The sequence below is a fragment of the Jatropha curcas genome, chromosome 1 (genome assembly GCF_041381405.1).
Source record: "Jatropha curcas cultivar XTBG-Jc1 chromosome 1, XTBG_Jcur_1.0, whole genome shotgun sequence".
Taxonomy (NCBI): Eukaryota; Viridiplantae; Streptophyta; class Magnoliopsida; order Malpighiales; family Euphorbiaceae; genus Jatropha; species Jatropha curcas.
Genome location: NC_143151.1, coordinates 12,473,700 through 12,499,957, shown reverse-complemented (window position 1 = coordinate 12,499,957; position 26,258 = coordinate 12,473,700). Strand labels below are relative to the sequence as shown.

General features: G+C 42.1%; 1 protein-coding gene across 1 annotated transcript; it reads left to right on the top strand.

Moving 5' to 3' along the window:
• Nucleotides 1–18,475: 18,475 nt before the first annotated feature.
• LOC149499025 (uncharacterized) lies at nt 18,476–19,355 on the top strand. The gene is made up of 2 exons (XM_089715772.1): nt 18,476–19,133; nt 19,215–19,355. The coding sequence occupies exons 1-2, from the start codon at nt 18,486–18,488 to the stop codon at nt 19,332–19,334; spliced, it is 768 nt and encodes a 255-aa protein (XP_089571898.1). The 5' UTR covers nt 18,476–18,485; the 3' UTR covers nt 19,335–19,355.
• Nucleotides 19,356–26,258: the final 6,903 nt, after the last annotated feature.

Below are 26,258 nucleotides of genomic sequence, written 5' to 3'. Positions count from 1 at the left end.
TGTTTAATTATTTTAGGGTAAACTAGGAAAAAACCCTAAGTGACTTCGATTTTAATTAACCTAGTTACTAGATTAATTAACCCAATGTTTAAGGCATGGTGTGTAAACCCGAGATGGATCCCGAGACTATGTCATGCTGATGAACTAACCATGAATGCTTTGCAAGGTGAATGATGTAATTGGACCAAATGAAATGTTTATGTGATTTTGACTTGCCACCCGGGGTTAAATCCCGAACGTGCGTACGTACTTCCGTTTGAATGGAAGATCAAAGTCAACGTAGTTCGATAGGCCTCTTTTAGAGGGCTTTGAATGGTATGCTTAATGCATGGGTGTGTGTATGCTTTGTGCATTTTGTTTAGGCATTTTGCCAAAGATTGATTGATTTAGGCAACTTGGTGCCAAAAGTGTTGATTTCGAGGCTTTTAGCCAGGAGAATTGATTTGGGCTTATTCTTGCCAAAGTGATTGATTGGGCTTATGGTTGCCAACAATCTCGTTTTAAGGCTTTTAGCCAAAATGAGTTTATTTAGGTAATTAGTTTGCCAAAATGTGTTCGGGCGATTGTTGCCAAAATTTATTGATTTTATTAAGGCATTTTGCCAAAAATGTGTCAATTTAGGCAATTAGTTTGCCAAATGATGTCGATGTGATTTAAGCAATTTGTTTGCTAAAAATGCAGTTTAGGCGATTGTCGCCAAAAAAAGTTGATTTTAAGGCTTTTAGCCGAAATTAGGCAATTTATTTGCCAAAATGTGTGATTTAGGCGATTGTCGCCAAAATGATTGATTTTAAGGCCTTTGGCCAAAATGTTTTGATTTAGGCAATTAGTTTGCCAACAGGTGCGATTTAGGCGATTGTCGCCAAAATGGTTGATTTACGGCCTTTGGCCAAAATGACGTTTTTTAGGCAATTAGTTTGCCAAAAAACGCGATTTAAGCGATTTGTCGCTAAAATTGTTAATCTCATTTATAGGCAATTTGTTTGCCAAAATTTGATTAAGCCATAGGCAATTTGTTGCCAAAGTGATTGATTAAGGCTTTTAGTCACAATTATTGATTAATTGAACTTAAGCCGGATTTGTTCGAAATAAGGCAGTTGAACCGTAGTTATTAATTAACTAAGCTCTTTCAGCCAATATTGTCGGATTTAAGCTTTAATGCCACGGTTATTAATTAACCGGACGTTTAAGCTTAATCGTATTTATTTAAGACAGTTTATTTGTCTAAATGATGATGTGAATGCATTTATGCAGTTATAGAATTATTAAGAGTAGAAAAGAAGTATGCATGAAGTGCTAAAATTAAATAGGCAGAGTTTCGTTTACGTACCTGATTTAATCGTCGACCACTTCTTAACTCCAAGTTAAGCTCCTCGTTTAGGTATATTAATTAATTTTAATTTTATTTAATTTTAGTGGTCAAATATCATAATAAAAATGCAATAAAAATTAAATTAAAATGCATAAAGCGGTGAAGAAGGACGCAAAGAGCGTGAGAGGGAGAGGGTTTCGTCCGTCAACACAGACAGGAGTGCCAAAAAATGGCTGAAAATGGCCTATTTATAGGCCATTTTCGGGTCCCGGGCGGCAGGTGCCGCCTGGCTTGGCGGCAGCTGCCGCCCAAGAGGCTGGGCGGCAGGTGCCTCCTGGCTCGGCGGCAGCTGCCGCCCTTGTCGGTGGGGCGGCAGGCCCCGCCCACGCTGGAGCGGGGGTGCCGCCTGGGAGCGCGGCAGCGGCCGCCCAGTCGGTGGGGCGGGCAGGCCCGCCTGGTCTGGGCGGCAGGTGTCGCCCAAGCTGGGCGGCAGGTGCGCACAGGGGGGGTGGGGGGCCAGGCCCGCACGCGCTGGCGGCAGGCCTCGCCCGCACGGGCGGCAGCCATCGCCCGCGCTGGGCGGCAGGCCTCGCCCAGGAAGTGGGGTGGCAGGCCTCGCCCAGGAAGTGGGGTGGCAGGCCTCGCCCAGGAAGTGGGCCGGCAGGCCCCGCTGCCGCCCAGTCGTGGGGCGGCAGGTGCCGCCCAGGTTGGGCGGCTGCTGCCGCCGTGCCGGCGGCGGCTCCGCCGTGACGGCGGCAAGGCGCCGCCCTGCCCCGCGGCCGGCGTCGCCGGGCCGATGTGGGACACCGTGCCTCGCTCGGGAGCCTTTTTGGGAGTTCCGGACCTCCAAAAAATATTCCGGGACCTGTTCCGCGATCCTCGCAACATTCCGGACGTTTTAAGTACCATATTGACATATTTTTGGTGAACTTCTGAAATAGCCTCCGGTCCAGCCGGACTGTTTGCAGTCCGGGAAAACAGGCTTTCTGAGCCTCAAAATTTGGGTATTCACAACCCCATGGTAAAACCATCCTCCAGTACATGCTGTTTACGATTTTGAAATGGTTTCAATTCAACCCTCGTGAATACATCAAATGAATTCACTAACATGCATCACAATGCAAAAGTAATGTCTATGCAGCAAAAAACTAACATTTCATATAGGAAAGTAGCACGTAGAAAAATCTACTGTGGGGTGTTCAGACCAATTGTAGAAGTTTTCAATCTCAGAATAGTATTTTTAGACCAATTGCAGAAGTTTTTAGACTCACAACAGGATTTTCAGACTAATTGGAGATGTATTCAGACTCCAAATAAGGTTTTTAGACCAATTGCAGAAGCTTTCAAACTCACAATAGGGTTTTCAGACCAATTGCAGTAGTTTTTAGACTCACAACGAGGTTTTCAGATCGATTACAAAAGTTATCAACTCATAACAAGGTTTTCAGACCTATCAGACTCCTCTCAGGGTTATCTCTAGGGTCACAGGAGGTTGCAAGCTACAATTAGAGCTAAAAACAGACCACAAGGGCAAGGTGGTAAGTTTCCCAAAATCCAAGGATTCAAATGATAAATTACCATCAGACTCCAACCAGGGCTGCCTACAGGGCCTAAGGAGGTTATGGCTTTAATCAACACCGAAATCAGACCCAGAATCTAAGCTGAACAGATTTTAGGACCAAAATGTAATTTGCCCAAAGTCTAAGGACTAACTTACAAAATTCTTGCCTAGTCAACTTAGGATCCTAGCATGGAAAATCTATTTTCTATGGTCATGCATACCAATTGACATCCAAAACAGGCCAAAATTCTAGTAAACACATGATTAAGGACTAAATTGCAAAGATTTAAAGGTTCATGGACCAATCAGAAAGGTACTGCGCTATGGCCGAGGACTGAGATGTGGGTGCTCTGATCCTTCAGTATGAACTCTGTGTCACCAGAGTTTATGATAGGCCCGTATCTTGGTTGCTGAGCCATCTGTGAACCCCTCCCCAAAATATCATAGCATACGGATGCATGTGACTAAGGAAGAAATGCACGTGAAAGTATGAGTCGCCACCTTGTTTAATTATTTTAGGGTAAACTAGGAAAAAACCCTAAGTGACTCCATTTTTTAATTAACCTAATTATTAGATTAATTATCCCAAAGTTAAGGCATGGTCTACGAACCCGAGGTGGATCCCGAGACTATGTCATGCTGCTAAACTAACCAATGAATGAATGATTTGCAGGGTAAAAATGATGCAATTGGACCAATGCAAAATGTTTGTGTGATTTCGACTTGCCGCTCGGGGTTAAATCCCAAACGTGCCTACGTACTTCCGTTTGAATGGAAGATCAAAGTCAAAGTAGTTCGATATGCCTCTTTTAGAGGGCTTTGAATGGGTATGCTTAATGCATGAGTGTGTGTATGCTTTGTGCATTTTGTTTAGGCATTTTGCCAAAGGTTGATTGATTTTTTAGGCATTTGATGCCAAAAATGTTGATTTTAATGGCTTTTAGCCAAAAGATTAATTCAGGCAATTGTTGCCAAAAATGTTGTGATTTAGGCGATTGTCGCCAAGATTGATTGATTTTAAGGCTTTTAGCCGAAATAAATTGATTTAGGCAATTTGTGCCAAAAGTTGATGTGATTTAGGCGATTGTCGCCAAAATGATTGTTTGAAGGTTTTTAGCCAAAAGATGGATTAGTTCTAAGGCATTTTGCCAAAACTTTTGATTTAAGCGATTTGTCGCTAAAAAAGGACCAATCTCACTTATAGACAATTTGTTTGCCAGAAGTGATTAATTGATTTATAATGTAGGCAATTTATTGCCAAGAAAACGTTTTTAATTAAAAGCCTTTTAGCCGCAATTATTGATTAATTGGACTTAAGCCGAATATGTTCGAAATAAAGGCAATTTCACCATAGTCATTGATTAACTAGGCTTTTAGCCAATATTGTCGGATTTAAGCTTAACACCACGATTATTGGTTAACCGGGCGTTTAGCCTAAATTTAATTACTTGAGGCAATTTATTTGCCTAATGATTGACGTGAATGCTTCTATGCAGTTATAGAATTATTAGGAGTAGAAGAGAAGAATGTATGACATGCTAAAATCAAATAGGCAGAGTTTAGTTCATGTACCTGATTTAATCGTCAGCCGCTTCTTAACTCTAGGTTAAGCTCCTCGTTAAGGGGAATATTAATTAATTTAATTTTAGTGACCAAATAACAAAACAAGAAAGCGAATAAAACTAAATTAAAATGCAAGAAAGCAGTAAAGAATCACAAAGAGCGTAGGGGAGAAAGAGCGTCCGTCAACACAGACTGAGTGAGTAAAACAGAAGACCCGGGGCCACTATTTATAACAAAAAAATAGACTGTTTCGGCCGCTGGGCCGCCGGTTGCCGGCGGCTGGGCCGCCGGGGCTCGGAGGCTCAGGCCGCCGGTGCTCGGCGGCTGGACCGCCGTGCCTGGTGGTTTTGCTACTTTAACGCTCCGGGGGCTTTTTCGGGAGTTCCGAACCTCCAAAAAATATTCTGGGACCAGTTCTGTGATCCTCATAATTGTCCGGACATTTCAAGTACCATATTGGCATACTTTCGGTAAACTTCTAAGATGGCCTTCGATCCAGCCGGACTATTTACAGTCCGAGAAAACAGGCTTTTTGAGCCTCAAAATTTCGGTGTTCACACCATCTCCGCAGAATAGCAAGATTAGAGGTTCTAGAGAAGAAAACAGAGGTGGAAGGAATGAGCAAATGTGAACAACTGAAGCTCCCCCCTCCCCTATTTATAGAAAAAAGGGAGGTCAGACCTCGCCCCTCCATGGAAGATCAGATTTTTTGGGATTCATCCAAACTTAGAATCAGGCACGGTTATAATCAAGACGTCCGTAACAATTTTTCAAACGCAATGATACCTTCTAAATTGACAAACGATTACAAAAAGGGCCTGCAAAATCAAACGGACCGGACCTGCTCCAGAAAAATATTCTCAAAATTAGATGAGATTCACACAGGAACATCAAAATTAGATGAGATTCACACAGGATGTTCCAACATCAGCATGAATAAAGGTATGGTTCTCAGACAAAAATTCCACTCGAAAGTGCTGAAATCGGAGTCCAAAAGATTGGGCCTTGATCAGCTTCGATCTCTCAGAGGGGGCCAACTGTTGGCTGTGATTTTATCAGGACTTTAGGAAATTCTACTACGATTCCAACGGCTTGAGAATCAGTTCGATCGGACATTGTTTGGGCCTCAAACGGTCCTTTGGAAGCCTGAAAACACTAAAAACAAAGGGCATGCAGCGCAATAATTTGCCCCAATTGGTGCTGACCAGTCCCTCGCTAGCGCCGATCAGCCTCATTTCGGTATTGAATTGAGGCAGTTTGAAGGCCCTAATTGGTACGAAAAAGAGCACTTCATTATCGAAAAGAAGGACTTCGGTACCACTGTGCCCCTGGCTCAGCACCTCCTTTGCCTATAAAAGGCACACTCTCACCTCATTTCAGGCACCTCTTGTTGCTTGATCGAGTGCTTCTCAAGCATCAACGACTCTATTTCTCCCTTGTGAACGATTCTAAGGTAATATAGTCCGACCTTATTCTTCTTCCTTAGTTAAGTTTAAAGCCCGACTTGGTACTCAAAAGTCGATCATTTCGACTTTCATTCACACTTTGGTCTTCCTTAGACCAAAGTTATTAATTGGTTAATTTATTATTAATTAATTCAAAATTAATTAATAATCCGTTAATTAACACTAGTACAATGTAAGACTTACATGGTCGACCGTTCTAATCCTCACTTGACCGGCCTTCTCATTTTTTTTTATACTCTCTTTTCTTTCCATACCAACATGAGGGCACCCTGTGTTTTTTCATATAATCCATATCATAAGATGCACACGAGGATGCCGATCTCTCCATACATGGCCGCCGGTATCGAAGACTGATCACAAACCGATGGTGACCCACATCATCCCAATTCCACGCAAATAAGGCAAATAAGTGTCACAACACAAATAATCCAACAATGCAATTAATGCAAGCATATTAAATAATTAAACATTATCATGCAAGAGCATAAATATACATTCATATACCAATTCAAATAAATATAATAACATTATATAATAATTGGTACTTGAATATAAATAAATAAATAATAATAAATAAATAAATAAATAAAGACAAAGCTCTGTATAGAAATGATTTTATGTATGCTGCAAATGGTAAATACTATTTTAATTACTTACATTGCTAAATAGGAAAAACACTCTAGTTTCGGGTCCTAACTTATTGAAACAGTGAACAACTAGAGCGATCTAAGCAAAATGGATTTCGAAGGAGAGGAGATAATTGAATGGAATAAAGTACTCAATTTTAAATAATATCGAGTTAAAGAATTATTCTAAATAAGCCTATTAACTTAATCATTAAATATAACTAGCGTAGATTCTATCGAAATTTCGACAGAACCATCCCTAAAAATAGGACTTTCTACCTGCTAAGATAATGTCAAATACTCTGTCTATATATTCATTCAATCCACACAGCTCATCCATCGAGCAATCAACCAAATCAAATGCCCCTCCTCCTTTACACGACAATAACCACAATTAACAATTATCAATTAGTACTCTCATTCAACAAACCCATTTTCAAACCTTAAACTCAATATTAAAAGCCATAATTCAAGAGATTAACAAAATACATGTTGCTATTACAAAATAATTCTCACTTTATTCCATCTTAATGATTAAAACTTCTAATATTAACAACAATTATCTGCTCCTACCTCCGATATAGATGTAGTTCATATCATCTTAAAGAAAAGTAAAACACACTCATACTGGGTGTTTATTAGTCCAAATTTATAAGAATCAATCTCATAGCAGCTGCCATTTCTTAGAAATCCTGAATTTTAGCTTAAACTCATAGCCCACAATCTAGCGAATTCATTAATCAACAATGAATTCATAAAATATACTGAGATTGGTTGGAAATTAATTACCTAGCTACACGACGCATCGAAAATTAAATAATTTATTCGTAACAATTATTCTAAATGACTTCTATTATAAATTTTCAGAATTAAGTGCATTTATCCATCAATGTTCCCTAACAAGAATCATATTTTATTAACTATTTAATTGCAATCAACTTATAGTTTTAAATATGGAGTTTATAGCAAAAATGAGGAACTACATCTTAGAGTGTACCAATCGAAAATCAGACAACGATTCCACAATCCATGTGAGGAGAAGATGATTCTGCCTCTTGGGGCCTCGCCAGAGACTCGCTGGCCAGTCGCCGAACTGCCGCCTTCTATGGTGGCCTGAAAATCGTGACTGCTCGAAATCGAGCGCTCTTCACACCATCTAGCTCGGATTTCACTCAAGAGTTCATTTTTGGCATTGGTTGAGCGAGATCGACCCTCTAACTGTCCGAAACGGGCTTGACTTGCCTGTCGCGCTAACTGAAAATGAACGGAGCGAGAAGGCGGCTACACCGTCGACAAGGGAGATGCTGGAGCAATTCAGCTGCGTTGAGGTCGCCAGAGATGAGGAAGGCGCTATTGCATTGATCCTTAAAGAGAGATCGTAGCTCACCAATTTGCTGCGCCCGCCAGAAATGAAAACAAAGAGAGAAAGAAGCTGTAGAGCGATGGTGGCGCGACGTCATCGAGAAGATGGAATTGATTGGCTCAGGTGGCTGAAAACAAGAGAAAGGGAGAGAGAGGTAAGCGGTGCCAAAGGAGAAAGAAAGAAGAAGAAGAGAAAAGAAGAAAAAAAATCTAAGGTTTCTAGACTATTTCGGTTCGATTATAATCGGTTTGGTCCAACTCAATGGTCTAGTTCAGTTCTAGCTTGATTTACGGGTTTTTCACTTGGTTTCGGAAAAATTCAAACTGATTTATAAGTCTGGTTTAGCAATAATAAAATATTTTTTTTACTAAATTTCATTGGTTAAAATTTTCAATTTAAATTTTTAAAGGAAAATTGAAAAAATTTCTAGGTCGTTTCAATAACGTGCATTGCACATTGACTATGCTCGTTATATGCTCATTTTTGTTACTCTTTTAATTTTTTTTATTGATATAATATTAAAGCATAAGTTTTTATTTAGATTAAAATAAATACTAGTAGTTAATTTGTCTTATACTTTGCCATGTAAACTACTTGTAATGCTACTTAATATGTACTTAATTATATTTTTACTTAATGAAAGTAGCCTAAAACTGAATTGATAATGGTAATCATTTTGGCTCCAGTAGCAATATTACTTACTCAGTATATTAGAGAAAGGAATAGAGGCACATACACATAAATTATTGAAACCCCCAAAAGTGACCCAAAACAGAAATATATAGTTCTAATTTTTTTTTTTCAGTTTTCTAAATACTATTTTCTTTCAAGTCAAACTATTTAGGATACAAGATGAAAAAAATATAAAGAAAATTAAAAATACTTAATCATCAAGAGACCATCTATTTATTACAAGGGAGATATAAATTTCTTACTAAATTAAAATGATAATAGTAATAAATTATTCAGTAACAAAAAACAAAATAAAAAAAATTATTATTAAGAATAAAACTCTTTTCAGAACTCACCTAATAAAAAAAAGTTTCAATATATATATATATATATATATATATATATATATATATATATATATATATATATATATATATATATATATTTTAAATTAAAACTTTAAACTGTTCACCAATCTCATACACACATATGTTCATTTTGTTTAAAATAAATTTTGAAATGTTTAATTATGTGTATTCTATTGGAAAGTTTTCATAAAAAGTATCCAATCAAATCATTCAAATATAAAAAATATTAATAAAATAATATACTTTTTTCTTTTTTTATTTCTCTCCTAAATAAAATATTACGTATATTCTATTTGAAAATATATTTTTTAAAAATATATCTAATCAAATATGAAATTTAATTTTATAGATTTTTCATTTGAAGATTTAATTTTTAATTCCAACCAATGGGATTATACGACAAAATATAAAAGAAAATATTTTATTATCGTTAAATCAGACCTGTAAACTAGTTTGAATTTTTAAAATCTAAGTAAAAAACTCTTAAACCAAGTGAACACCAAACCAAATCTTTGATTTGGACTAGACCCGGTTCAAATCGAATTGGAATGGCCTAGAGAACCCTATAATTTTCCTTTCTCTTTCTTTTCTTTTTCTTTTCTTCTTCTTCTTTGATCCAGCGGCAATCAGCCACAAACTCGCTCTCTCTCTTTGTTTTATATTTTTTGGACCACCTGAGACAGCTGCGACAGACCTTCGCGCTGCCACCACCTCTCGGTTTCTCTCTCTCTCTCTCTCTTTCTTTCCCTTCCCCTCGGTCGACCGCACCCCTGTTCCTCGCGATCTCAGCCTCCGGTCGCTGCTCGATGTTGCGTTTCCCCTACTCGCGATTTCGGTGAGCGTTACAACTCAAGTGAGCTACAGCTCCTTCCTCTTGGATCGACGGTAGCGCTCGAGATAATTCGTCTCAGTCCTCTTTCTGGTGCTCTTTTCGCTTTTCCGGTGACTCTTGTGTGATCAAGCGGCTCCAGTAGCCCCGAGCTCTCTCTCTCTGTTCTGGTGAGCACAACCACTATCTAAGGCCAAGCAAATCTGGCAGTGTTGTGTTTTAGGTATTGGAACTAATTCTGGTCATTTTCTAGAAAATTTGTTAATTTCTAGCATTTTGTGGCTAGTTAGTTTAATTTAATTTTTGGTGTTATCCAATATATTTAATAAGTGTTGATTTGATTAGAAGCTTTAATAAATTAAAGCAAATTTTAACTATTGCCAAATAAATTTAATTGAAGAATTTTTATAATAATATTGATAGAAATTGTAGTATAAGTTTAAGATATGTTAGATTAGATTTATATTATATATTAAACTATGAAAGAAAATTTTGATTGTGTAATTTAGTTTAAATTAAAAGTTAAGATTGGACTATAAAATAAATAAGGAATATAAGTAATTAAAGGAAAAAGGGGGAGAAGTATAATTAAATTATTTTGGACCCTAGTTTCATTATATAAGTATATATTCGTTCTTTAAGGATATATTAGTTCCTTAATTTAGTCTAAGCTAATGGCTATTAAGGATCAACGAAATTGTTTTTGTTATTCAACTATTAACTCATAACCTTTTGACTTCGTTCTAAGAACCAGCCGCTAAAGCTCAATCAATCTCCTTGCTATGTAATTAAAAGAAGCTACGATGGAATTTGATGGAGGGTAGTCTCCTTGAACATTTTCTCTTTGGAAATTTTCGCCTCCTTCAGCTTGATCTCGCTATTGGACTATCCGATCATCTCCTCCTTGTGGGTTCCCTTGTTGAAGAATCTCCGGCTGGAAGTTCAACTGCTGCGGTCCTTGTGCGTTTCCATCTTCTGCCATTGGTTCACCAAGTCAAGCAGAATTTAGAACTACCGTTTTGAACTTGCCTAGTTGTTTTGTTAATTAGATCCTTTTGAAATCGTATTGTCTTGCTAGTTGCAAGTGTTGGGTCTTGCTAATATGCAAGTGTTGGATCTTGTTCTCTGTCGACAAGTCTTAGCTTTCTAGTCTATAAACCAGATTACAGATTATGCGTTGAAGGTTGCTTTGGGTTCGCATCACCACGAGCTAGTAAAGGATCTTCGGCTTTGCAAGTTATGTTAGCTCGCTGAAAAGAAGAAGAAGAAGAAGAAGTCGAAGAAAATACTAATATGCTGTAAGTATTTGACAAAATGTCAGACCTGAGCAGGACTATGATATTGTGTGCTGTTGTTGCTATTGTGGTGTGTTGATGACAAGAGATTCAGTTTGGGAAGTAGCGAGCACATGGATACTCTTCGATTGCCCTCCACCTGTTTGATAAAAGTCCTAGAAGCATATGACCTATTCTACCCATGCAGTCACAATTGGCTAATGACCACTATAAACATTCAACACTAAAATCAGCCTTCATCCTCAACCTTTTCTTCTCCTGCAATTAGAATTCCACACTTGCTACTCATCTTTCAACCTTTACCTTATTTGAGGATACAACCCTTGCGCTATGCATGGTCATTTCCTTGTAATTGCATGAGTGCTGTTATGTCAATTAGTAATCTCTCCTCCCCTATGTATGGTTTTGCAAATCTCTTTCATATGGATGATGATGCCTTTGTCTAGGATGCTCCACAGGTGGAAACTCTATGACGTTTCTTTACTGGAACTGTCGAGGGATGGGCAACCCTCGGGCAGTGAGTGCTCTCAAGGACCTTATACGAGCCAAGAAGCCTATGTTTTGTTTCCTTATGGAGACGAAAGTAGCCTCCTCTTATGTTAAAAGGTTAGGGGTGCAGTGTGGCTTTTCCTCTTCTTTTTCAATCGATTGTCATGGTCGAAGTGGTGGTCTTGCAATTTTTTGGAACAATAGCTTGAATGTTGATCTCTACTCCTACTCCTCCAATCATGTTGATATGCAAATTACACACGGAATACATACATGGCGGATGACTTATGTATATGGCTTCCCTGAACCTAATAGGAAGCCGGATACCTGGACTCTTCTTAAAACTCTAGCCGGTCAGCACACCCTTCCTTGGCTTTTAATGGGTGATTTTAATAATCTTCTTTCTGATGATGAGAAGACAGGGGGTAACCCTTATGAGCTATGGAACCTTGAGGGGTTTCGAGAAGCTCTGGAAGCATGTCGGGTTTTTGATCTCGGTATGGTAGGGTACCCATTTACATGGCGACATGGTCGAGGGCGGAATAAAATTGAGGAGAGGTTAGACCGAATGGTGGCCTCAGATGAGTGGTCTGGCATTTTCCCACATGCTTCAGTCCACAACTTAATTAGCGGCACATCAGACCATTCTCCATTACTGCTTTTATTAGGTACCAACCAAATGACTAAACGGCAAGTTAGCTTCAGGTTTGAAAATGCATGGCTTGGAGAGGCTAATCTTGATGAGACTGTCACTCATAATTGGGCCCAAGGAGCCCAAGGTGATGTGCTGAGTAAGCTGAATGCATGTAGAGAAGGGCTGCAAATTTGGGCACGTGATATACGTAGCAAATTCCTTAAAGACATTAAACTGCTTAAGACCCGGCTTAATGGTCTTCGAGCCCACCAGAGTAGTGATAGTTCAGAGGAATTCTTATTGGTACAAAAGCAGCTTGGTGATTTGCTTCTTAAAGAAGAGCAGTATTGGAAACAGAGATCAAAAATATTCTGGCTTGCTCATGGAGATAAAAATACCAGGTATTTTCATTCCACAGCTTCTTCGCGTAAAAAGTTAAATTTCATTACAGGTATCCGTGACTCGAACGGTGTCTGGAAGGAGGAATAGAAGGATATGCATAATGTGTTTCTAGAATATTTCACTAAATTATTTACAGCCATTCCTACTCATTCTAGCTCCATTCTTGCACACATCAACTCTCGAGTCTCTGAGTCTGATAATGATAGCCTTATGGCCCCTTTTCTTGATGAGGAGTTTCGGATGGCGGCCTTTCAAATGCACCCAGATAAAAAACCTAGCCCTAACGGGTTTAACCCATGCTTCTTTCAAAAATATTGGTTAGTTGTGAGTTCAGATGTTACTACCAGTTGTAAACGGTGGATTGCGCGTGGCTCTTTTCCTGAAATGTTGAATGACACTAATATTCTCCTAATTCCAAAAAATGATAAACCTGAGTTTGTGAAAGATCTGTGGCCAAGTTTTTTATGTAATGTCTTGTATAAGATTGTGGCAAAGGTCTTAGCTAATCGGCTGAAGCATGTCTTGGGAAAAATCGTCTCCCTATCTCAGTCAGCTTTTGTTCCTGGGAGGCTAATTACAGACAATGTCATTCTTTCTTTTGAAACAATACATTCCATGAACAGTCGGGGAAGGAATCAAGAATAGACAGTGGCTCTAAAGATTGATATCAGTAAGGCATATGACCGGGTTGACTGGTCTTATCTAGAAGCTATAATGATAAGACTTGGGTTCTATGCAGAGTTCATTCAGCTGATTTTGATGTGTGTTACGTCGGTCAGGTACCATGTACTTGTCAATGGTCAAACTGTTGGTCCTATTATTCCATCTCGTGGGTTGAGACAAGGTTGCCCCCTATCTCTGTACCTATTTCTTCTGTGTTCTGAGGGACTTTCAACTTTATTTACGCATGTAGAGGATGTGGGGTCAATTCATGGGGGTCGAATATGTAGAGCTGCTCCGCGACTGTCCCACCTCTTGTTTGCAGATGATAGTCTATTTTTCTTTAAAGCTAAGGCAGAAGAAGCTTCAACGGTTGCAACTATCTTAAGACAGTATGAAGCAGCATCAGGGCAGGGTGTGAATTTGCAGAAATCAGGGGTTTTCTTCAGCTCTAATGTGGATGTCTCGGTTAAAGAGCAGATTATCAAATATCTTACAGGTCTCTCAACCCTTAAACCATGGTAGATATCTCGGACTACCTTCCTTAGTAGGACGTAACAAGAAGGCGGTTTTTTCTTTTCTTCGAGATAGACTGAGAAAGGCCATTTTTCGATGGAGTCACAGACTTCTTTCTAGGGCAGGACAGGAAGTAATGATTAAAACAATAGCTCAGGCGATTCCATCCTACTGCATGAGTACTTTCCTTCTTCCTTCCTCCTCATGTGAAGAACTGCAAAGAATTATGAACTCCTTTTGGTGGGGTACGCAGGGCTCGAGAGGTAAAGGCATTCCTTGGCTATGTTGGGATCGAATGTGTGTTGAAAAGTCTATGGGAGGCCTTGGCTTCAGACACTTATACTCTTTTAATATTGCCCTAGTTGGCAAACAGATTTGGCGACTTGTCACCGAGCCAAATACTCTTCTATGTTCCATTCTCAGAACAAAATATTTTCCGGGGGGGGGGGGGAATGTTTTGGATGCGCCTTTAGGGCATAATCCCAGCCTTATATGGAGGAGCATGGTCTCGGCTAAGTCATTTCTAAAAAGAGGGTATAGGTGGAGAATTGGGGATGGTTCCAATGTCAACATCTGGCATGAGCCGTGGCTACCGAACGATCATGATTTTTATCCGTATAGCCCCGTTGTTCCAGGCTTTGAGAATACGTCGATTGGAGATCTCAAACTATTTAACGGCTGGAATTTGGAGTTAATATGTGCACTGTTCAGTCCAGAGGAGGTGTCACAGGTCCTATCCATCCCTTTTACTCGAGCTACTCAGGCAGACAAACTAATATGGCACTTCTCTAGCTCAGGAAAATACCTTGTCAAATCAGGATATAAACTTGTCCTGCCTACTTTTGTGGCTCTGTGAACCCCTCCCCAAAATATCATAGGCATGTGTATGCATGTGACTAAAGGAAGAAATGCACGTGAATGTATGAGTCGCCACCTTGTTTAATTGTTTTAGGGTAAACTAGGAAAAACCCTAAGTGACTCCAATTTTAATTAACCTAGTTACTAGATTAATTAGCCCAATGTCTAAGGCAAGGTCTTCGAACCCGAGGTGGATCCCGAGACTATGTCATGCTGATGAAACTAACCTAAGAATGAATGTTTTGCAAGGAAGATGAAATAATTTAGACCTATGAAAAAGATGTTTATGTGATTCGACTTGCCGCCCGGGGTTAGATCCCGAACGTGCCTACGTACTTCCGTTTGAATGGAAGATCAAAGTCAACGTAGTTCGATAGGCCTCTTTTAGAGGGCTTTGAATGGGATGCTTTATGCATGAGTGTGTGTATGCTTTGTGCATTTTGTTTAGGCATTGTGCCAAAGGATTGATTGTTTTAGGCATTTTGCCAAAAGGTTGATTGGTTTGATTTTAGGCATTTGATGCCAAAAATGTTGATTTTGATGGCTTTTAGCCAAAAGATTGATTGAGGCAATTTGATTGCCAAAATGACTGATTTTAGGCGATTGTAGCCAAAATGATTGATTTTAAGGCTTTTAGCCAAAAAGAGTGATTCAGGCAATTTGATTGCCAAAATGATTGACTTTAGGCGATTGTCGCCAAAATGATTGATTTTAAGGCTTTTAGCCAAAAAGAGTGATTTAGGCAATTTGATTGCCAAAATGATTGATTTTAGGCGATTGTCGCCAAAATGATTGATTTTAAGGCTTTTAAAGCCAAAAAGATTGATTTAGTTTTAAGGCATTTTGCCAAAACTTTGATTTAAGCGTTTTATTGCTAAAAAGAAATAACTGATCTTACTTATTGGCAATTTGTTTACCAAAAGTAATTAATCAAACTGCAATGTAGGCAATTTAATGCCAAAAGAACGTGAATAATTTAGGCTACTTAGTCACAATTATTGATGAACTGGACTTAAGCCGAAAAAATTGTTCGAAATAAAGGCAATCATACCATAGCCATTAATAGACTAGATATTTTAAGCCAATATTGTCGGATTTAGGCTTTAATACCACGATTATTAATTAACCGGGCATTTAGCTTAATCATACTTTAATTGAGGCAATTTACTTGCCTATATGATGACATGAATGCATTTATGCAGTTGTAGAATTAAAAGGAGTAGAAGAGAAGCATGCATGAAGTGCTAAAATTAAATAGGCGGAGTTTTGTTTACGTACCTGATTTAATCGTCGACCGCTTCTTAACTCCAGGTTAAGCTCCTCGTTAAGGGAATTAATTTTAATTTAATTTTAAGTGACCAAATATCACAACAATAAAATGAAATTAAAATTAAAAAATGCAAGAAAGCAGTAAAGAATCGCAAAGAGCGTAGGGGGAAGGAGCGTCCGTCAACACAGACTGAGTGAGTAAAAAAGGAGGCCCGAGGCCTGTATTTATAGGCGCAAAACGGACTGTTTCCGGTGGCTGGGTCGCCGGATGGACCGCCGGCTCGGCGGCCCGCCCGGCGGCCGGGCCGCCAAGTCTCGGCGGCCGGGCCGCCGGCTGAGCCGCCGGATCGGCGGCTCTCCCGGCGGCCGGGCCGCCGGGTCTCGGCGGTCGGGCCGCCGGCTGAGCCGCCGGATCGGCGGCCCTCCCGGCGGCCGGGCCGCCGGGTCTCGGCGGTCGGGCCGCCGGCTGAGCCGCCGGATCGGCGGCCCTCCCGGCGGCCGGGCCGCCGGGTCTCGGCGGCCGGGCCGCCGGTTCGTCGGCGGCCTTCCCGGCGGCTGGGCCGCCGGGATGGGCCGCCGGCTCGGCGGCTGGGCCGCCGGGATGGGCCGCCGGCTCGGTGGCTGGCTCCGGTGGCTGAGCCACCGGGGCAGGCAGGTTTATTCCGAGGGCTTTTCCGGGAGTCCGGACCTCCAAAAAATATTCCGAGACCAGTTCCGAGATCCTCGTAATTTTCCGGACGTTTCAAGTACCATATTGGCATATTTCCGATGAACTTTCCGAAAGGCCTCCGGTCCGGCCGGACTGTTCGCAGTCCGGAAGAAAACAGGCTTTTGAGCCTCAAAATTTGAGTGTTCACAGTTGCCCCCCCACCGGCAACCATAAAAATGATTTATGGGCGTCGGTGGTTGTTTGAAGACCAAATTTTAGAGGCGAAAATCAGACGCGTCCGGAAGACCTGCCTTTTAGCCTTTTCCTTATAAATAGCTTAAGAATTCATTTTTCATTCATTTCAAACTCTCAAAAAAACAAAGAGCTTCTCCAATTCTCTCAACTTTCTCACCATGGCAGGCTATAGCAGTGATGAAGACCTTCTGGAGTCTCTGGGGATCTCCCTTGATGATGCCAATCTGGCGGTGGAAGCTGATACCCACGCCTCCGTGACCGGCATCTTTGCCCAGGTAAGCTCATTTCTCATTTATTTATTTGGGCCTTGGGCCAAAACGTGAATTTTTATTGGGCCTTTAGGCCAAATTGTGATTTTTTTGGGCCTTAGGCCAAAGGGGAATTTTATTGGGCCTTAGGCCAGATGTGATTTTTTTGGGCCTTAGGCCAAAATGTGATTTTTTCGGCCTTAGGCCAAACAAAGAATTTTATTGGGCCTTAGGCCAAATGTGAATTTTATTGGGCCTTAGGCCAAATGTGAATTTTTTGTTGGGCCTTAGGCCAAATTGTGATTTTTTAGGCCTTAGGCCAAAATTGTAATTTTTTGCTCATTATGTTTATCAGTATGCATGCTAGGAAAGCACTAAGATATTACCCTTAGTAAGGAACCAAGGAGTAACTCTTAGGTCATTTTACCTTTTAGGATTGCCGTATTAAGTTGGATGTCGGCGAGAGTTCAATAGCTGGAATTCCGCCCGAAATTCTTGATTACAGCCACCCGGTGGGTGCAATTATCCGCCCGTCTTATCTGGGTTATCTAAGACACCTGGACATGGCTCGGAACAATCACAAGGAATTATTGGGTGCTTTGGCCGAGAGGTGGTGGGACACTACCAACACCTTCCACTTTTCTTGGGGCGAGCTGACAATGACTCCTACGGATTTTTCTGTGATTTCCGGGATCCCTTTCGGAGTTCGACCGATTGAGCTGTATGATGATTGGAGGTCTGAGATCTCCTCTGACCGAATGTTGGAGTTGATTGGGCTGGACCTGCCCCGGATTGTCGAGCCTGGCACGGTTTCTCCCGCGTTGAGCATTTCTAGGCGCTGGTTATCCCTCCAGGCCCCTGACATCTATGCTAGATTTGGGCGGGGAGAGTTGACGGCTACTCAGGTAGCCAGATTTACCTTGCTGCTATTATTTGCTTCGACCTTCTGGTCCAACAGAAAAGAGAGATTTAACCCCTCTATCTTGAAGAGTTTGGAGAATCTGGCCCATTTAAAGGAGTATGACTGGGCTGGTGCTATTCTGAGCCGCACGTATGATGATATGTGTGCTCTGAGTCGAGGTCACTGCAAACTCAGCGGAACTTACTACTTCTGGGAGGTAATGTAAGGAACATTCTCCTTTTCCTACATCTGGATTTTTCTTTTTTCACTGACTCTTCTTTTTTCTTTCTTCTTTTACACAGACTTGGGCATTCGAATACTTTCCTTACACTCGCCCCGAGCTGCTTCAGCCTGACCTTGAATTGGGGCTGGCACCTTTGGCTTGGAGATGGTACAAATCACGTCTTCACGCTGTTCGGCGCAAGAAATCGCTGAAGGAACTGAGAGCCTTCTTTGATACATGCTCTTTGGAACTGGTATGTGCTTTAATGATTTTAGATATAAAAATGATTTATTAACATAAAAATCTTGTAGGCTGAAGTGGGGCCAATGACTGCCCGTCTACAGAGCTGGATTCAGGCTGATTCTGGCTTCCAGCGGTCAGACACTTTGACTCAGCGGAGGGTGGTTCTGTCGCATCCATTCTTACGCCGATATTACTTGGGCGAAAGAGTGGACATCCAAATAAGAGGCTGCCGTTCTGTCCCTTATCCCCCTCCCACTGACATGCGAGCGGGCAAACAGATGGTGCTCACTGCTACTCATACCGAGGGCATTCCATACTTGGAATTCGTTATGGAGGGAGATTATGATGAATTCTGCCGCATTACTTTAATGCAGCCCATTGGATCTCGTCTTGATGATTTCCAAGGACCGGCTCCTTCTCAGCCGTTCGGCACTCGCTCTTCCCGAGCTTCGGGTCCTTCAACTAGGACTCCAAGGAGGAGGCCTGTGACTGATCCTACTTCTTCTACTCCGGTTGGGGGTTCTTCGCAGGCCGGGCCTAGCCGACCGGCAGGCCCTTCTAGGGCTCCTCGGGCCATTCTGGAGGCTACCGGGCCGCTTCATCCGGATCTGGTTAATCTCCGCCTACCCTACAGTATTTCCCACTTTGTACCCGACGGCCCTCCAGCTACTCGAGAAGTCTCCCTGGAGGGTGTGGATCGCCTGGCTCTTCCTTCCGAGGACATTACTGAGGTAAAACCTGATACATCTCTCACAAAAAGGATTTGTAAGAGCTTTGATATTGACTCGTGTCTTTCTCTGTATAACTTTCAGGTTCCTGTCGGGTTGGTTAATCAGATGATGGAGCTGATTCTTGGATTGCAGCAAGAAGTGGCTGTGGCCTGGACTCAGATGGCCTTTGATGATCAGAGGAGGAGGAGGCCCCGCCGCTGATAGCTTCTGCTCTACCTTTTTATTGCTGTACTGAACTTTTGTCTGTACCTGCACTTGATATGTATCTTGTACTGAGCTTTATCTGTACCTGCACTTGATCAGTACTAACAAAACTTGACAAAAAAAAACATGTATGCATGGTTTATTAGGTCTGAGAGGAAAAGAGAGAAAAAACAAAAAGGATTTTATTTCAGTTTCTCTCTCTTTTTTTTTTTTTTTTTTTTCAGTCTTTCATTATTTTTATTTATTTATCATTTTTCTTTTTAGGAAAGATAACATAAAACAAGAAAGAAAAGAACAATGAATCCCTTCTATAACCATAGCATGCACAGCTGGACTAGGAGTCTCTCCAAAGTTGAAAAGATCAATCTGGGGAGGTACGGTCTTTCTCCTGCCATTACTCTCAGAGGTGTGGTAATTGATTGGGATTTTTTTGAGGGCCTGCATTAGATTTTGGGACCCCGAGGAGATATTGTGGTTCGTTCCTTGGTACAATGTTACCCGTTTCATCCAGGTCAGCTTTCGCCATTCTCGGGTTTATCTTCTGGGCCTCACCCATTGTACTTGGTACTGCGCTTTGCGCGTTTTAAGACAAATGGGGATAGATCAAACTGTTCCGGTTATAGATGACTTTTCAGCTGATTCGGCCATCACTCCAGGTGTTACCCGAGCTGTCCTTAGGGCTTGGGTAAGAGATCATCAAATGGTTAGGCCTTTGCCTAACCCTGCCAGTGTTCAGACTTCTCCTGAGTATCGGGCTTGGTTTATTACTACTGTCTGGCCCATTGAGAGACCAAGGAGGACTGCACTGCTGAGCGTACTCGAAGGTTGGGTTCAGGCTGATGCTGAGGATGGGGTTGGGCCTGGTGAGGAGATTATGTTGGCTCCTCGGACCGGCGAGGCTGGGCAGATAGGAGACTCAGAGGATGCCGCCCCGCGGAGGCGACGGGATGCCTAGACTTCTATAGGTTTTTTGGACTTTCATTGTTGTTTGATCTTTATTTGGGATTTTGGATTTTTGGATGTATGTTTTATACTTTTGTCTTGGACTTAACTTTATTTTGGATTCCTTCATTTTCTTGACTTTATTGCTTAAATTGAGAATGTTGTTTAGCTTTCCAAGCATTTTCCAACTTTATTTATTTAAGCTCTAATTTTTGCCTAAACCGCCCTTTCGGGTTTTCAGCTTAGCGAGCTACCCACTTTTGCCTAAGCTGCCCTTTCGGGTTTTCAGCTTAGCGGGCCCCGACTTTTGCCTAAGTCGCCCTTTCGGGTTTTCAACTTAGCGGGTTTTTTCTTATTTTCCTTTTTCTTTTTTTTGGCAAAGAAGCATGAAATTTGTGAAATGACGATTTTTTTTTTTTAATGCTTAGACCGCACCCAATGAGGGTTGCCTACATATCTCCGATATATAATTTCTTTTTTTTTTCCAAAGAGAATCAGGCCTAATGTAGTTCATTTACATCATGCAATGATTACACATAATATCTTTTCAACTGATCTAAATTACATGGATTTGTAAATTCCAAACCATCTAAATCAGTCAAGACGACGGCTCCGCCGGATAATATCTTCTTCAACACATAGGGCCCGGCCCAATGAGGACGGAACTTCCCACGTGGGTCTATGATTGGCTGTCTAATTTCTTTCAGAACCAAACAACCTTCTTCGAGTTTCCGATTTTTAACCTTTTTATTAAAATGCCGCGCTATTCTCCTTTGATAAACTTGAGTCTGGTGGATTGCTCGCAATCGCTTTTCGTCCATACCCAAGAGTTGCATATGATAATTCTCGGCCCAATCTGCTTCGCTGATCTGGCTTTCTCGGATAATTCTTGCCGACTGAACTTCCAGCTCAATAGGCAGCACTGCTTCCATACCATACACTAAGGAATACGGGGTTGCCCCGGTGGGCGCTCTGATGGAGGTCCTGTATCCCCACAAGGCAAATGGTAACTGTTCGTGCCATGCCCTATGCTTCTGCACCGTCTTCTGCAAAATGACTTTTATGGCCTTGTTTGCAGCCTCAACAGCCCCGTTTGTTTGTGGACGGTAGGGAGAGGATTTATGATGCTGGATCTTCTTTCGCTTCAGCAGGTCTGAAAACTCGTTTTGAAAATGAGATCCATTATCAGTGATAATCTCGAATGGTGTTCCATACCGACAAAGGATGTTGGTACGAACGAACTGTGCTGCCTTCTTGGCATTCAAAACCGAATAGGAGGCTGCCTCGATCCACTTTGTGAAATAATCAACAGCAACCAGGATAAATTGGTGGCCATTAGAGGCCTTCGGATGGATCTTTCCAATTATGTCTATGCCCCAAGTTGCGAAAGGCCATGGCGAGGCTATGGGATTCAGATTGATCGGAGGCTGCCTTTGCAGTTTAGCGAAGATTTGACACTCGTGGCATTTCCGTGTGTGCCTCACACAATCTTCGTTCATAGTTGACCAGTAATAACCCAGGTTCATAATTTTCCGAGCCAGGGCCATCCCATGCATGTGTGGACCAGATTCCCCATTATGTAAGGAATCCATGATGGTTTGAGCCTCTTCTTCATCTACGCACTTCAGGTGCAGGCCATTCCAACTTCTTTTGTACAGAATTCCCTCAGTAAGGAAATATCCAGATGCTAACTGTCTCAATGTCCGTTGATCAGTTTTAGTGGATCCCTCCGGATAGGCTTCACTCTGAAGATAATTCTGTATATCCCAGTACCAAGGCTTGTCATCCACCAAATTCATAACATGTGCTGGCTGTTTCTGTAGCCGGACTGTCAGAGGTCGAATGACTTGGTCTCCCTCTACATTAACCATGGAGGCCAAAGTAGCTAGGGCATCGGCAAACTGATTCTTGGCTCGCGGCAGGTAGTGGAACGATAACTCTTCAAACTGTTGAGCCAATTCGTCCAAACGTTGTAGGTAAGGAACCAAACGTTCTTCTTTAATCTTCCATTTCCTTAGGGCTTGGGAGACTATTAGGTTGGAATCTCCGAAAACCCTGAGGAATTTTATTCCCTTTTCAAGGGCCGCTTCTAACCCCTTGATGCAAGCTTCATATTCGGCTTCGTTGTTGGTGCAAGCGAAATCTAGTTTAACTGCAATTGGGATGTATTCTCCACAAGGAGTTTTGAATACAACTCCAACCCCATTTCCATGATAGTTCGAAGCTCCATCGAAGTACATCTCCCAGGCTTCGCTTTCCAAGCTTAACAAGTCCTCATCGGGAAATTCCACCTCCGGCATTTGGTCTTTGATCGGTAATTCCGCTAATTGATCAGCTAAAGCTCCGCCCTTCACTGCCTTTCTTTGTACAAATTTCAGGTCATAGGCTGCGAGCACTGACACCCACTTAGCCATCTTACAGTCTAGAACCGGCCTCTCCATAAGGAATTTCAAGGGGTTCGATTCAGAAATGACATGCGTAGTGTAAGATGAGAGGTAATGCTGCAGCTTTGTACATGCCCAGACCAGAGCCAAACACAGCTTCTCTATTTTATTATATTTCAATTCGTATTCTAGCATCCTCTTGCTGAGGTAATACACGGCATTTTCTACCCTTGTATCTTCTGCTTGCTGAGCTAACATTGCACCCATAGCTTCCTCTGTCACTGATAGGTACAATAGCAAAGGCTTTCCTAGCCTTGGTGGTTGTAAAACAGGTGGGGATAGCAGGTATTGCTTGACTTGATCAAAAGCTTTCTGACAATCCTCGTTCCATTTGACCGCTACTCCTTTCCTGAGTAGTTTGAAAATAGGACCACAAGTATCAGCCAACTGATTGATGAACCGACTGATGTATTGTAGCCTACCCAGAAAACCTCGTACTTCCTTCTCGGTCCGTGGTGCTGGCATTCCTAAAATGGCCTTGGCTTTCGACGGATCAATTTCTATGCCCTTGTGACTGACCAAATGCCCCAGAAACACTCCAGATGTAGCTCCAAAGAGGCACTTTGCTGGATTGAGCTTTAGGTTGTACTTTCGAAGTCTAAAGAAGAACTTCTCAAGTGCTGTTGTATGTTCTTCAGTTGTTTTTGATTTAACCACCATATCATCCACATACACTTCTACCTCTTTGTGAATCATATCGTGGAAGATGGTCGTTGCCATTCTTTGGTAAGTTGCCCCGGCATTTTTGAGCCCAAAAGGCATAACCCTGTAACAGTAAGTTCCCCATTCTGTGATGAATGCCGTCTTCTCTTTGTCTGGTGGATGCATCATTATTTGGTTATATCCAACTGCGAGATCAGTCAAGGAGACCATCTCATGTCCAGCCATTCGGTCCACCAATAGATCGATATGTGGCAGGGGAAAATCGTCCTTCGGACATGCTTTGTTCAAGTCCCGGTAATCCACACACATTCGCACCTTTCCATCCTTCTTAGGAACCGGCACTATGTTTGCTAACCAAGTCGGGTAGGCAATGGGTTCTATGAACTTGTTTTCCAATTGCTTAGCTACTTCCTCCTTGATCTTTAAGGACCACTCCGTCTTTAGCCTCCTTAGCTTTTGCTTCACTGGCTTAGCCTCTGGATATACTGGAATTTTGTGCACCACTATTGCTGGGTCAATTCCCGTGATGTCACTTGCCCTCCACATAAAACAATCAGCAAATTTCTTCAAACATTCACTGACCTGTTCCCTGTTCATGCAATCAGATGCAATGTATGTGTGTTCATTTTCTTCTTTGCCGATTATTATTTTTACTTTTTCATTTTTTACTTCATTTATCTGATTATTTTTGCTTGGAAATGCTTGGAAAAATAAACACACGGGGTAATCAAGAATTTGCAGGCCTTTATTACATATGACGGAATCGTCTTCAAAGGTTACATCAAATTTGACATCTGGATCTTCTAGATCCGACACTGACGACTCAGAAGTGGAACTGGTTCTTGACTCGGTTTCCGACTCAGATTCAGACTCAATACAGGACTTGACAACGGACTCTGGTGCTAGGTTTGACTCGGGAAGGGGTTTATCAGCAGTGCGCTCCTCCTCGATGTACCAATTGGTAAGAGGCCCTCTGTTCGGCTTGATCAGGCTGAGCAGATCTTGATTCCCGTCATTTCCTGTGATGACTGCAACCTCATCAAAGAGACTAGGCTGCATGAAGTCTTCGATTTCCAGTTTAGTGATGGTTTCGGGCCCGTTGCCCCAGACATCGGCAAATACTTCTAACCCAGGCAGCATCTTCTTAGCAGTCGGGCAGGGGAATGGCTCCGGGAAGCCACAATAAGGAATTGTTTCTCCCGGTTTACAGAAATAGCTATTCAAAGTCAGATGATATGGCCGCATTTGTATGCCTCCCTTCTTCCTTCGCCTTATCCTTTCAGCGCGGTCTTCCTCGGTAGGCTCATAACCCAGTCCATAAGTTCCTTCATTTACCGGACATTCCCAGGCCTGCAGTACGGGGTATGTTTTTCCTGACCTTGCCATAATCATTCCTGGCAGGTAGGACATCTTCAGCATCAGAGGCACTATGCAGTTTATCTGTACTGTCCCGAAATCAAAGAGAATTCGAGAATTGGCAGGCTTTCCTTCTATGCATTGCACGGTGTCATACTGAAATCCTGAGAGAGGTAGGTTGGCAGTTTCAGGACTGACCTCAAAGAGAGGCTGGCCCTTTGGCTTTTTCAGCTGATTGTAGTCATCCCCTTGGATGGTGACAACTTTATCTTCATAGGGAAACTTGACCTTTTGGTGCAAGGACGAGGGTATTGCCTTGGTGTGGTGTATCCATGGTCTACCTAGAAGCAGATTAAAGCTGGTTGGTACATCAATTACCTGAAACGGAACTTCCATCACAGTTGGCCCAACTGTTAATTTCAGTGTGGCGACCCCCAATACTTCCCTCCGGGTACTGTCGTATGCTTTCACTATTTGATCTGATGGAGTGAAGTCTGTTTCCTCCAACCCTAAACAGCTGGCTACCCTTAGTGGACAGACATTCAGAGCTGACCCATTGTCAATGAGAACCATGGGCACCGTTTTGTCTCTGGTCTGGACTGTGACATACAGAGCATTATTATGACTGCCTCCCTCTTTAGGCAGGTCCTCGTCAGAAAACCCGATGCTTTGTACTTTGGATGACTGGGTGAGGGTGGAGACTAGTACTTCAGGGCTAACCTCCACTGACGTCTGTAATTGGCTCAAAGCCTTGCAAAGAGCTTGGCGATGAGGAAAGGATGCTGCCAACAGTTCCCAGATTGATACCCTAGCTTGTGTCTTTTTCAATTGTAAGAGTACCGGGTCCTCTTTTGGCTCCTCTGCCTTCTGGTAGGGCCTGTTGTGGATTTTATCCAAAACCAGTGGCTCATACTGTCTCCCGCTTCTGGTAATAGCATCGACCTCTTCACTTAGGTCGTTCAGATCCAGGACACATATGTTATTCATCTCTAGGAACAGTTCGAAAGGATCGATCAGTTCCTGGTCATCTATAATAGCATTTACCCCATGATTTGGTAAGGGGTTAGTACTAACGTTTGGTTTACTTCTCGGGATGATTGAGCCATTGTCCACCAGATCTTGTATGCGGTTCTTAAGTGTCCAACACGCTTCAGTCTTATGCCCGTACCCCTGATGGTATTCACAGTATTCATCTGCTTTGTAATTCCTTGGTAAAGGATTTGGTGGGGGCCTTGCTTCCAAAGGCTTGATGTAATTTGCTTTGACAGCTTCTCGGAAAACCAAAAGGATTGGCATCCCGAGATCAGTGTATGTTCTTCTTGACTGGCTGCCATTTCTCATGTTCCCTACACGTAACGGGTTAGTGGGGGTAATGCTTGCCACTTCGTGGACTTTGCCAGCTTGGCTGGGTTTCTTGTACTTAGAGGTTCCTGCGTCGTCTTTCAGTTGCCCCATTTGGATCAGGTCTTCTACCTTCGTAGCAGTAGCAATGAGCGACTGAAACGTTGGCAAGTAC